Source organism: Petaurus breviceps, unplaced genomic scaffold (assembly GCF_028583685.1).
Source record: "Petaurus breviceps papuanus isolate PSGF00001 unplaced genomic scaffold, PetGlider_PUasm1.0 174, whole genome shotgun sequence".
Classification (NCBI taxonomy): Eukaryota; Metazoa; Chordata; class Mammalia; order Diprotodontia; family Petauridae; genus Petaurus; species Petaurus breviceps.
The window spans coordinates 76,224,627-76,238,196 of NW_027185761.1; the positions used below are offsets into that span (position 1 = coordinate 76,224,627).

A 13,570-nucleotide genomic window follows, 5' to 3' on the forward strand; every position below is an offset into this window, starting at 1 on the left:
TGGATACATAGTGACTGTATTAGAAGAGTGGCAGCTCTAGAGTTTGGATACATAGTGACCGTCTTACCAAGCCTTTCTTTCCCTCCAGTTGGAAATTTGTTTCCAGTTGTTGAGAACTAAGGTTGATTTTCACAACCGTACCAAACTACGTTCTTACTTCAGTGAGACCCAGAATTAGATAAAGCATCTCTTTAGACCCTGCCTGTAAGGGTGGTAGCTCTGAGCAGGCCCCGTGGGCTCCCACCTCCCACTCACTCCCTGCAGAGACAAGGCTGGGCCACGTGATGAGGATCGTGTTGGTTTGTTTGACCACAGAATTGCTGTTGCTTAGAAACAGAGCATGCCATTGGAATGCCGTGATGGGATGGGATGCAGTGCATGCTCATGTTCAGCTTCAGCCACGATCTGCACTGCCACATTCCTTCTGCACAAGCTCTTGTCTATGGAGCTCCAGGCTGGGTCGAAGGGCAGGGCTTCTGAGGAGTGAGCATATGAAGCCTTGTTTCTGCAGCTTTGCCAAAGGATGGTAGTGATTTAGCTCCTCTGTCTAGCAAGAAATAGGAGTTTTCCCTTAAAAAAAAATAAAGATTATGGGGCATCTGGAACAAAAAAAAAAACAACTAATTCCAATTATGACTTTCTTGTCCCTAGAATTTGTTTCAACCTGTTGAATTAGATGCTACATTAAAGATGTGTTCAGATCTGCTTGGGAGAAGGTGAGACATAAAGAATCAATCTTGTCCAGACTTGCCATGCTGTTAATGAGATTTTGAAGATTTGCTTGGAAAATTCTTAGATGTGATATTCTCATATTGCCACAGCAGCTCACAGGCTTATTGGCTAATTGATTGCTTGAGAGGCAGCCAATCTCTTCCTAGGGACTGGAAAACCATAACTGGAATTAGGTTTCTTTGTTCTAAAGACCCTGTAATCTTTTTATTTTTTAAAGGAAAACATATTTCAAGCTCAGCAAAAAGAGCTAAATCACTACCCTCCTCGGGAAAAGCTGCAGAAAGATTAAAAGGCTTGACTTGGGAGTCACAAAACAATGGATTTGAATCCTTTCTGAGCCCCTTGGTGGCTGTGTGACCTTGGTCAGGTCACCTTTGAGCTTGGCATCCCCGCCTTTAATAATGTAGGTGAGGCCTACTAGAGACCTTCGACACATATGGAAGCCAGTGATTACCACTGTTAGGGTTTCTACTCCTTTTCCATTCAGAAGGAGGTATAGCTAGCTAGAACCAATCCCCACAGGGCACATTTGGCCCATACCCCTCTGTCTTCATGATCAAGCCTCAGGAACCCTGGCTGGGCGCTGCGCTGCTCAGACTTCTCAAGTCTTGGGCCTTGTTTATTTTTACAATATTGTTGTTTAAGTCTAAGGTGCTCTCCTTGTCCCGCCTTTTCCCCTCCTATCAGTTCATGTAGCTCTTACTGGGTTCTCTGAAATGAAACCCTCATCATTTCTAAGAGCACCCGTGGACTCCACCATCTTGCTGTGTCAATCCAGTGCCATCCCTTGGTGAGCTATTTCCCACCCAATAGGCATCCCCTTAGCTTCCAGTTTTTTGCCACCACAATACATATGTGTGTGTATACATATGCATATACATGCATACATATATTGCATACAGGACATTTTATTCCTTTTTAAAAAGAAATCTCTTTCAGTCACGGCATATAAGGGCCAAAGTGTGTGCACTGTTTAGGGAGCTGGGCAGAGCTGTACCTTGTTCTCCAGAATGGCTTTAGTGAGCCTGTGTTTCCCAGAGTGGCTCCAAGGTCAATCATTTTCATGGGTCAACTCCTCCAGTCTCATGGGCACAAGCTGGAACCTCAGAATTGCTTGAATTGGAACCATTTTCTCAGTTTGCTTATAGTTTGAATTTCTTCCTTTGAAAACTGCTCAGGAGGTGGGAGGAGGCTATAGGAGAGAGCAGATTGGGGGAGGAGGTATACAGTGGAATCGCTGTTTTGGGGTGGTGGGTAGGGGAAAATGGGAAGAAAATGTGTAATTCAGAATCTTGTGGAAATAAATGATGTAAACTAAAAATAAACATAAAATGTAATTTAAAAAAAGAAAAACAAAAACCTGTCTGCTCTTATCCATTTACTATTTATCAGTCAGACAAAGTCTCCTTCTACATCTGAGTCAGTCCCTTCTATGTGCTAGAAATGAGCCATTTCCCCCTGAAGCACTACAAAGAGTGTCTCCCCACTTAACTGTCTCCTCTCTGACCTTTGGCCCCTTTGCACATGTTTGTGCAAAACCTACAAAAATTGTATTTTCTTTGGTGAGGCTCTCTCTCCCTGGTTTTGTCAGCATGGTCCATTCTTGGTGGAGCTATGCTGCTGCTTGGTCATTACGATTCCCCATTTTAGATTTTCCCTCCGTATCTATCTCTTCAATGATCCATTCTCAACATTTCCCAGCGATTGACACCAGGCTTCCCTGCCTGGAATTCACAGACTCTGATCTCGTCCCTTTTTAGAAAAAGCGAGGCATCGGCCGCTTTCCGAACATGTCGTCCTGCTCTCCATTCCCAGTCCTTCAAGTAGCAGCGGGTTGGCTCAGGAGCATGTGCCTGCTGCTGTCGGAACCTGAGCGCTTTGTCTGGGCCCAGTGACTTGACTCATGAGTTACCACCTTCTCCTCCCATTCATTGGGTATCCCTCCCTGTTCACCGTCTCCTTCCATCATTTGCAGTGCAAAGGTCCCGCCCTCTCCTTGGCAGAGCAATGGGGAGCACAGTAAGGCTCAAGCTTCTTCCTGCTATTGTCATCTTCCGTACCAGTGATCCTCCTGGCCCTGGTGCGAGCCTCCTTTTCTTCCAACATTGCCCAAGAATCAGCACCATCAGGGCTATTTTTATCAGCCCATCCTTTTCTTCATCTGCTTGTTTCCATCTTATTCCCGTTTGGTTTGGGTTTTTTAGTCTTTGTTGGTTGGTGAGTTCTAGGAGCCCCTCTACTTGTCTCTTTGGACAAATCGTCTTTTCCCTCCTCAGAACTTCATTCTCCAGTGTCCCTTTTTTCTGCCCCCCCCCCCCCCACTTCCCCTGTAGGATTTTAATTTCATTCCATCTCTTCTAAGCCTTTGAAATCTTCTTTCCCACAATCCCGTTGTGTGCAGACTCTGCTAATATTCCCCTTCCTTCTCTGTCACCAGCCCTGGGAAGGGGACAGTCAGTGTCTCCGTGCTTCCCATCACTCCTCCCCTAGTCAACAGTGCTTCCCTGTCAGTGGTGATCAGAGCCAGACTGGCCTTTCCCCTTATTGGTTCCTTCACCTTTTGGAAGATAAAATTATTATTAAAGTGAGCCAGCAATCTGCTTTCAATAGAGACAGAGTTCCACAGGATTGCTGAGTGATTTATGTCCCCCATCATTCCTCTATCCTTCCCCAATGTCCGATTTGGGATCCACTTCCCAAGCTACCCCCTGCTTCCTCTTTACATTTGTGGTGTCAAATGTAACGTGGGACATGGAGTGTATGTACTACAGGCCACCTTGACAGAAGGAAAAAAACAGATGAGTAACTGGGAAACACCCTAGACAGAACAAGCTTGTGACAGCTGTGATTTACCCAGAAAATCTGATGGAGCTCTCTCACCTTTCAGAGCCCAGGGCGCCAAGGGGAGGGTCCTGGCACCAGTGGCAGTGCTGGTTTGGAAATGCTCAAGAAGGGATGTGGAGGCCGGCTTCTAATTGACTTGCCCCCTAATGCTGACCACCATGCTTCTCTGCTCTGGCTCCCCAAATACTAATTGTTGCATTTAAATAAGGTCTCCCTGCCCATAGCTGTTACAGTCATGGCCTCCTCCCCTAAGTCACAATCACACCCATGAGATTTGATTTGCTTCTTTGTATTAAACGTCTGCGGCTTCCCCTGGCTTGCTGCCTAGGTCTTGGACATTCATTCAGAGACGTTTGAGAACAGGGTTGTTTTTATCCCCTTTGGGTTTTGTCACCTGTGAACTTATAAATGTCTCAGCTTATGTTGATGATCCTTGATTGTAGCTTATCTCTGTGGTGATGTGATAGTAATGGAATATAAAGATCCCCCTGTATTGGCTTGGTTTACAGGTGAGTAGCTGGCTTCTCCCTCCCTCATCCTTTCTTAGGCTAGACGACTGGCCAGTCCATCCTCAGCAGCCTTCGTTGGGTGTGCTTTATCCCTGACCAGGAATCTGTTCTACCTTTATTCTTAACTATGTCCCAGAGATCCAAATCTATCCTCAGACATGACAGTGTCTTAGCTGGCTGTTCACTTCCCAGACTAATTTTTCTCATAGCTCTCCCTTGTACTCACGGGGCGTCAGTAAGCTATACAGCCTATGCCTCTGGGACCATTCTTTATAATCTTTGTCAGTAATTAGGGAGGAGGACTTTCCTGACTGAACAAGCAGGGAGCTCTCCCTTGGGTAAAGTTCAACCCTCGAAGGTGGCAGAGTTTCTAGTCATTCTGAGTAACCTTGGATTTGGGAGGGGACCAGGGATCCCTGCCCCGGGCCAGAGGTCAGCGCTGCTTTGAAAACTTGGGGCATTCTGCCAGGAAGAGGGGACTATTGGGAGGGTCTGTGGACCTTGGAATCAGAGGACAGACAGGTTCAGATTGGCTGAGCAACCTGGGTAAATTCCCTTAACCAGTCAGGACCTCAGTCTGCTCATCTGTTAAATGAGGGCGCTATCACAAGGTGACCTCTAAGGTTCCTTCCAGGTCTACAGTCCTGGGACTGATTGATCCTCGTCAAAAGGACACGCTGAAAAGAACACTGACTCCAGAGTCAGAAGGCCTGGGTCCCAATCCTGCCTCTGCCACTTCCATGTGTGACCTTGGGTGGGGCTCACCAGAGCTCTCATGGGTCTGGGGACAAGGTACCTAGTTCGTCCCATAGGCAAAGCTTTGCACACCTCCTCTTCTGGGGCAGATTGAGAAACGAGGGCCGCAGGTACCCGTCCAGCTGAGGAAAGGAGCCTGCCTGGACAGGATTGACTGTCAGGAAGAGAGAATCCAGAGACATTTGGGGAGGAAGCTTCCTCCTTGGAGCAGGCCCCTTTTCTAAGGACTCGTCTTCAGTTTTTCAGGAAAATAGTCCATTTTCATTTCTGGGAACAGCTAGCAAGTGTCAGCACATAGGGAAGGAAGCTGGACTGAGGGACTGATTTTCAGTGACTTCACAGCTGGAGGTTACAAGTCAATGAAGTGACTTGGACCCTTTTTGTTGCCAGAGTCTTCCCCATGACATCTACCTGTGGAGAGGAGTGTTAGCGTATCCCTTTCAGCAGAGGAGATCCCTGAAGAGGAGGGGGGATGAGGACAGGGGTTTGGGGGATTTCCCAAGGTCACAGTGGCTGGAGTGAGGGGGGGAAATCAAGGGTAGGACCCAGGGTTGCTGCCTCCTCACCTGGAGCTCTTGGCCCCGCTTCATCATGCCTCCTGATGCCCTCAGACACTGAACAGAGATAAAACAAATGCCAGGTTTGGTCAGTCAGTTTACACAGTGACTCAGAAACACCGGAAAATGAATAAATGATATAATTAAGGTCTCATAAAAGGATGCACTTGGTAATGGGAGAAATGGGAGTGGATCGTTTTCCACAGGGAGAAACTGTCCATGCCACAGCCCTGTTCTTATCTCTTGGGGGAAGTCCAGGAGGATCAGCCTTGTCCAAAGTAGGTGGGCCTGTTTCCATTCCTTAGTCTTGTCCTTGCAGTGATACCTGGGCCGGGGGGAGGGGGGGGGGAGAGCGCCTGCCGAAGGTCACATGACCAGCCACAAAGGCCTACAGGCACCTTGCTTCACCAGTGGCTGCCATGTGTGGATGGTGAAGTGATGTCACCTCATAGATGCGAATGGTATCTGTGGTCCGGCAGAGCCTGGACACTGAGCTGTGGTGCTCCTCAGGGTTCTGGGCTCCGTGGTCTTTGGGGAAACCAGCCTCGGTGTTCTTATCAGCATATGGGACTTCCAATGCAGAACCCCCTCCACCATTGCAGATCAGCCACACCAGTGTCCCCTAGGGCCCCAGAACAAGTGTCCCTATGTTGGGATTTGAACCTGGATCTTGCTGACTCCTCCAAGTCCAGCCCAGTCCTCTGCCTTTTACTCAGTCTTTAGGCATCATACATTCAAAAGGATCTTATCCCACTTCAGCATTTACTGAGCAAATCAGGTCAGCTATGAATTGATTTGTTTTTATTCTTTCTAGACCTAGAACTTAATTAGTGTGGGGAACTCCTGGAGCAGGAAGTCCCTCCTCCAGTTCAGGTTAGCCACTCATCTGTAATTCTGGGCCTTGGAATGTGGCCTGGGGCCTGGTCACATAATGGGGAGGCATCTGGAGGCCCCAGTGGGCTGGCCTCACTGATCTTACAGCTGTAACTGGGAAATGTAATGACCTAGTGAACTTCCCTGTCCCGATTGATCTCCAGACTTACCACTCTGCATTAGTGATAAGGAAGTGAACCGGGACAGGGCTGGGGCAGGACAGGGGCAGGGCTGGTCTCTCTTAACTCCTGCTGTCCAGGGATCACAGGACATGGGGGTTTATGCTGCCCTGGCCCCTGGTCGCAGGCTGGAGAGCATGTGGAAAAGCAGTCTGGATCTTCCGCTATCTTCAGGAGGCATCGGAGGAGCCACATGCCACTTCCGGACCAAGAGGGTCCCACCCACCTATGTGACCTTTTGTGGCCCCAGGATGATGTTTGCATGGGATCGAATGCATGGAAATACGTAAGGCGAAATGGCTCTTGGCCTGATGTAGTTGTGTTCAAGATGCAGGTGCTGCAGGGGGGAATCTCTGTTCTCAGCCCCACAGATGCGCTCCTGGCGAAGGCGCCTGTGGAAATAGGTTTGGGATGGAGGTGATAGGTTAGAAGAAAGGAGGCAAGGCTGACCCTCCCACCCCACTCTTAGGAGTGAATTAGCCAGAGAAAACGCATGTTTCCTGGGTCACAGAGCCACTCTGCCTCAGTCTCCTCATCTCTGAAATGGGGCCATGATGCTTGGCTACTGCTAAGGTTCCTTCTGGTCCTAAACCCAATCTTCCCCACCCCAAACACCAATAGTTGGCCACCATGCTGGCTTAGTTGAGCTCTTCTAGGACTTGTTGGCTCTGAGATTACGACACTTAGAGAGAAACGTTGTTCTCTTTGCTGACCTCAGGTTCAGCCAACCCAGCCAACAAAGTTGAGAACAGAAGGAAAAGTTACCGTATCTTGTTGTTGTTAAGTCTCAGAAGGCGCAGCGAGGTCATGCGCGATATCCCACACGGTATGGATCTTAATTCGTTGTAATCCAGAAATATCTCTCTCAAAGAGTGATATGCCCCATAGAAGGACACGGGGTGGATGCCCCCGTCGGTCAGCTGGTTAAACGAGAGGTATAAGTATTCCAGTCCGGGCTTCATGTGACCAAACACGTACCCAGGAATCCGCTCAATCTGATTCCCCACCAGCACCAGGTGCAGTAAGGACGTGGGTAGGTAGGAGGGAACATGATAGAGCTTGTTGTAAGAGAGATCGATGGATTCCAGGTTTCTGGAGCAAAGAAAGAAAGAAAGAAGGGTGTTGAGGAACTGCATAAACCCGTGCTTTGTGGTGACTCATCTCCTTCTCTGAGGAAGACTGGCTTCTCTGGGGTCAAAATTCATCCCTTCCCTTGTGCCCTTGCTTGTTCTTTCAATCACCCTTTCTACTGACCCCTCCCCTCTGCCTGCAGAGTATCTGATCTCCACCCCACATGCCACCAGTTATCGGGAGGCCTTATTGGTGGGGAGAAATGGCTGTCGTGTAGTAGTACTCACTCATGATGGATCCATGCCAAAGGATCGATCCTGTTTTCTTCGATTTTATTATGGTGTAATATTATGGCATTGATGTTTCTGGTGTGGTTAAAAGAAGTCTCTTTGATTTCTTCAATCTGGTTATTTTCCAGATACAATTCCTATAATTAGCAAAGAAGACAGATGGAAAATCCCACCATTTTCTTAATTTCCTTTGTGTTGGTTATGGTGTCAGTTATCATTTCATACTGGGTCAGGAAAAGAGCTCGTTTCCTGACTGATCACCCAAGAGAAACCCAGCTGAGTCCTGAGCTGACCCAGTCTTGCTGGGACTTACTTGTATTCATTTAATTTTTCATGACCAAACAGATTATGTACTCTTAGGAGGTATCTTTTTAAATCTAATCCATGTCTGGGCAAAAGTAGCCACAGGTGTTTACTGCCTTAATTTGTTGGACAAAACAATGTTTCTGTGGTTTGTGAAATTTCTAACAGAATCCTGGTATCCTTTGGTTAGAATGCTTAGTGGTAGGGGAAGCTAGGTGGAGCAGTGAATAGAGCACTGGCCCTGGAGTCAGTAGGACCTGAGTTCAAATCCAGCCTCAGACACTTGACACTATTAGCTGTGTGACCCTGGGCAAGTCACTTAACCTCAATTGCCTTGCCTTCCCCCCTCAAAAAAAGAAAAGAATGCTTAGTGGCAAGACAGAGTTCAGTTGGACTGGGAGATGGAGCTTTCTGTCAGTTCCAAGATAACATCTCTTCACCTTTACTCCATTCCATAAGCGACAGTGAGCCAAGCATGGGAGGGCCCCACCTGCTTGGTAAGCTGTTTGCTCCTACTTATCTGAATAGCGGTGAGGCTTTGTGCCATGGGGAAGAGGTGGGCACCTGAGAGAGGGAGGGGCTGGGAGTCTAAAGCCTGGCATCCATGTACACAGTCCTAGCTGTGGGACATGGGCAACTCACTAAGAATGGCAACTACAGGCTAATTACCAAAAGGGTCCGTGGAGAGAACTGTGCCGATGAAATTGTGCTCTGGACCAAAATGTTAAAATATAATTTTTAAATAATAAAAACTATTTATACCGCCTCACTTTTAATGTCATTACAAGGTATTGGCCTGTACATTGCAGAGATAATTTCACAACTGAAATTCTGTCATTCTGTTCCAGGGATTCTTAATTTGGGAGGGGAAGCCAATGTTGGCAATCACTTTTTTCATTCCTTTTTAAAAAAAACTTTTGTTATAAATTTAATAACCAACAAATGTTTATGAAATGAAAATGTTTCATTTTATATTTTTATTAATATTTATTTATGAGACATATTAATATTAATTTCATATGGAACTGTAAATTTGCATCATTTATAATCAAAAAGAGTTTATTAATCTTAAGTTTGTTGGAGTTTTTTTGCTATTTTTTTTTTGGAGGGAGGAGGGCAGGGCAATTGGGGTTAAGTGATTTGCCCAAGGTCACACAGCTAGTTTTTTGTTAACTGTCTGAGGCCATATTTGAACTCAGGTCCTCCTGACTCCAGGGCCAGCGCTCTATTCACTGTGCTACCTGGCCACCCCTTAACCCTAAGTTTTAAATAAGGGTTAAGTAAAGTTTTAAAAACACACTAGGGGTGGCTAGGTGGCACAGTGAATAGAGCACTGGCCCTGGAGTCAGGAGGACCTGAGTTCAAATCCAGCCTTAGACACTTAACACTTGCTAGACATGTGACCTTGGGCAGGTCACTTAACCCCTTGCTAGCCGTGTGACCTTGGGCAAGTCACTTAACCCCAATTGCCCAGCCTTCCCTCCCTCCAAAAAGCTAAAAAAAAATAAAATAAAATAAAAACACACTACACTTTTGAGATACCTTGTATTTCTTAGTTTTCTTAACAGTTGTTAAGACAACACTGTTTCATTACATTCTAATATTATACTTCTCTCCACCTGGATACATTGGGTTTTTATTTTTCCAGTTTTCATCATTAAGAACAATGCTCTCAGGAATATTTCTGCACAGGAGGACTGGTTCCTTTGTTGACATCCTTGGTGTGTAGCCCTGTTCTTCCCAGAGATCCCCAAAGTTACCTTCTGGGAACTCCCTTTAGCTCCCTTTGAATCATGCCCTCCTCTGTGTTTGCAAAACTCCTCGGAGAACTTAATTCAACCATTTCTTCACTATTTCTTCTAATTTAAGAGGCGTCACATGGCACTGCACTTCCCAATTGTTTCTCTGCATATTAGAGAATCCAAACACTTCCCCTAATGGTAATTGGTCATTTGGGATTCATTGGCTCTAGCGGGGGATGGGGCTCATTCTTCTCCCTGTGTTCATCCTTACAGACCTGGAACATCACAGGTCGATCAGAAATGTTTCTGTTTCTCTCCCATGGAGTCGAGATCCAGGGCTTTCTGTTCTCCAATAGCTCCTCATCGTCATGGAATCCAGTATATTTTCTATCATTAAATCCACTTTGGTGTCCTCTAAGTTTTTAGCGTGTTGAATAAGCATTTTCTGTCTCTCTTAGCTGCCATACATCTGTTAGTCTGTTTTGCCATCATTACTTACTAATTTTCAAAATGTTTAGATGATAAAACGTTTTATACTTAACAATCTGTTGAGAATTTATTGGTGATTTTGTTTTGCCTTTTTTTTTTTTTTTGAGGGCCATTGGGGTAACTTGCCCAAGGTTACACAGCTAGTTTTTTTTTGTGTGGGTGTTAAGTGTTTGAGGCCAGTACCGAACTCCGGTCCTACTGACTCCAGGGCTGGAGCTTTACTCACTGCACCACCTCGCCACCCCTTTTTTTGTTTTTGTTTTGCCTTTTTTTTTTTAATTATGAAGAATAATTCATGATTAACTCTTTTTTTTTTTGCCTTTTTTGGAGGGCAATTGGGGTTAAGTGACTTTCCCAAGGTCACACGGCTAGTTTTTACGTTACATGTCTGAGTCTGGATTTGAACTCAGGTCCTCCTGACTCCAAGGCTGGTGCTCTATCCACTGCGCCACCTAGCCGCCCCTAGAGAATTTATTGGTGATTTTGTATCTCGATCTACCTGTCTACACATACCAGTGACTGTATTCTAGTCTGAGCTGTGGCCATTCCCTTTTAAGCAGTTGGGGTTAAGTAACTTGCTCAAGGTTACACAGCCAGTTATTTCTGGGTGTGGTGCTAAGTATCTGAGCCTTGATTCAATCTCCAGGTCATCCCGACTCTGGAGCCAGGGCTCTTACTCACTGAGCCACCTGGCTGCCCCTAAGCAATTGGGGTTAAGTAACTTGCTCAAGGTTACACGGCCAGGTGTTTCTGGGTGTGGTGCTAAGTGTCTGAGCCCAGATTCGGTCCCCAGGTCATCCTAACACTGGAGCTGGTGCTCTTACTCGCTGTGCTACCTGGCCACTCCAGCCATTCCCATTCTTGCCCACACAGATAGCAGGTGTTCCTAAGACAGTTGCTGAAGAACAAAGTCCTGGCCAAGTGTTTTGTGAAAGCACAGGGTCTCCCAAGGGGGTCTGCCTCCAGTCCTCTGTTATTCCCTTTGTTCCAGTGACCTTTTTTCTTCCTTTTCATATGGTAATGGCTAGTTTTGGTCATTGTTCATCTGAGACCTGCCAGTCAGTCCATACACTGGTCCTGTAATTCCCCTTGCCTTTTCTCCCTCCAGAATTTCCCAGCACATATATCCTTGTTTCTTGTTTTATATAAATGTAATCACTTCTATTTCCATCCAATGCCCCACTGATGTTTTAGGCCAGTGTGATGTCATGTGGCCAGATCAGCGCGATGACGATATGAATGGGGCAGCCTGTCTTTGGCTTTGACAATCTCACCGATTATATTGTTTTGTAGTTGACTTTATGCGGGTCTGGTTTGTGTCTTGAGAAGCTGACAGTGTCTGCAGGCCATGGTGCCTCTCCTCACCCCTTTCCAGCTCCCCTGTCAGTGTCTCTCCCCCTTAGAATGTAAGCTCCTTGTGAGCAAAGACAATCTGGCCCTCAGCACTTTCTGTTTTAATCTATCAGGTATTTTAATGTTATCATAAATACCATTTCTCTTTCTATTCTTTTCTTCTGTTTTGTGTTAGTTATCTATAGAAATACTATTGCTTTTTGTGGGTATGATGTATTCTAGTCTTTAACTGAAGGCATTCATTACATCCATTAACTTTTTTTTAAAAATTCTGTTGGTTTTTCTAAAGAAACCATCATATCATCTGGAAATAGAACTATTTGGTGACTTATTGTCTGTGTTCAATAGATATCATTTCTAAAACGAGGTTGAAAAGTATTTACAAACCCTGTTTTTAGTGGGAAAGCCACTGATGGTTCCTCATTTCTCATAATGCTAGTTTATTCTTTCAGATACATATTATACCATACATTAAAACAAAATTCTCCTATTCAGATACATGGTCATTTTTTAAAATTAGTGATCATTCTGTTTCATCAAAGAAATGGCCTGAACCTTCTGATAGAATCAAATCCACGTAGAGGTCGTCTTGTTGATAAGATTTATTGTCTCGCAGCTTTGTGGGTGTTGCTAGTAGAGGCTGGTAGGGCCACATTGAGTTGCATTTCTGAAAGTGTTGCTGGTGCTCAGAGAGAGCCCGTGGTGAGTTGCCAGATTTGCACCATAATTAGGGCCCTGCCCCATTTTTGCTTCCGAAGTTTGGGGATCAGAGTCCTTGGGACTCCCCCAGAAAAAGGAGAAGGCTCTTTTATCTTTACATGTTTGGAGAAGCCGTTTCTATAGCTGTGGGGATTGTGTGTTCTTTAAATGTTGGATCTGGTTTTTTTGCCTCCCTTTGTATCCCTAGGCTTGGTACACGCTGGGTACAGGGTGAAGATTTAATTACCACCACTTGTTGGCTGAGTGATTGATAGAATTCACTTGTGAATCCATTTGGCACCCTTGTACAGGGCAGCTCCTCAGTGGTCTCATATTCAGTGCAGCTGCCCACCTGGCGTTCCTAAATTAAGTCCTCACTGTGTCTGTGCCCAGCTCAGGAAGCTCCTGTGATGGCCTCTCACCTCTGGGATGCAAGACTAACTTCTCTGGTGACTTCAAGGCCCTTTACTCTTTCTCAAAGGGAAAAGAAATGAGATAAGAAAAGCTCCAGGCATCCACGTTGGCCAGCAATCCTATCTCTGGTGGGAAGAGGCTTCCTTCGTGGTCCCTCCAGCTTCATAGCCCTCCTCAAGGCCACCTGCATCAGGGGATAAATGGCCACCCAAACCAAGGTTCTACTCAAGGCTAACATCTTATTGCCAGAAAGTGAATAATAATTAATCATGGAGAGGGCAGCGGCAGGGGGAGCATCTATTCCTATTAAAAACAAAAAGTGCATTTGGTCTCCTTTTGGCATATGCTTGAGGGGGATTTTCTAAACATCCAATGTATGTACAACTAATTTGTTTGTTCAGTTTCTTTTTCTAAGATGGGGTTTTTTAGGTGTTCTATTTCCTGATCTGTTAATCTGGGTAATTTATATTTTCACAAACAATCATCTATTTCGTTCAGATTGTCAGATTTATTAGCATATAATTAAGCAAAATATTTCCTAATGATTTCTTTAATTTCTTCTTCATTGCTGGTGATTTCACCCTTTTCATTTTTGATACTGGATATTTGGGGGTTTTTTAAATCAAATTAACCAGTGGCTTATCTATCTTGTTGGTTTATTAGTTGTTTATTTTTTTCCCCATAAAACCAGCTCCTAGATTTATTTATTAGCTAAATAGTGGGGGGAGGGTTAATTTTCAGTTTTATTAATTTCACCTT

The 13,570-nt window shown here is 45.4% G+C and overlaps 2 protein-coding genes across 7 annotated transcripts in view; one reads left to right on the forward strand and one right to left on the reverse strand.

Annotated features, from left to right (window-relative positions):
- CENPP (centromere protein P) overlaps positions 1-13,570 on the forward strand; it is a 181,748-nt gene that overhangs the window by 99,549 nt on the left and 68,629 nt on the right. The gene's annotated exons all lie outside the window — the stretch shown is intronic.
- ECM2 (extracellular matrix protein 2) overlaps positions 5,523-13,570 on the reverse strand; it is a 39,953-nt gene continuing 31,905 nt past the window's right edge. For all 3 annotated transcript variants that reach the window (XM_069084434.1, XM_069084436.1, XM_069084435.1), the window contains exons 8-10: positions 7,809-7,948; positions 7,216-7,542; positions 5,523-6,842 (exon numbers count right to left, since the gene is read on the reverse strand). In XM_069084434.1, coding sequence (XP_068940535.1) covers positions 6,677-6,842; positions 7,216-7,542; positions 7,809-7,948 — 633 coding nt within the window. In that variant the 3' untranslated portion in view covers positions 5,523-6,676. The remainder of the gene's footprint in view (positions 6,843-7,215; positions 7,543-7,808; positions 7,949-13,570) is intronic.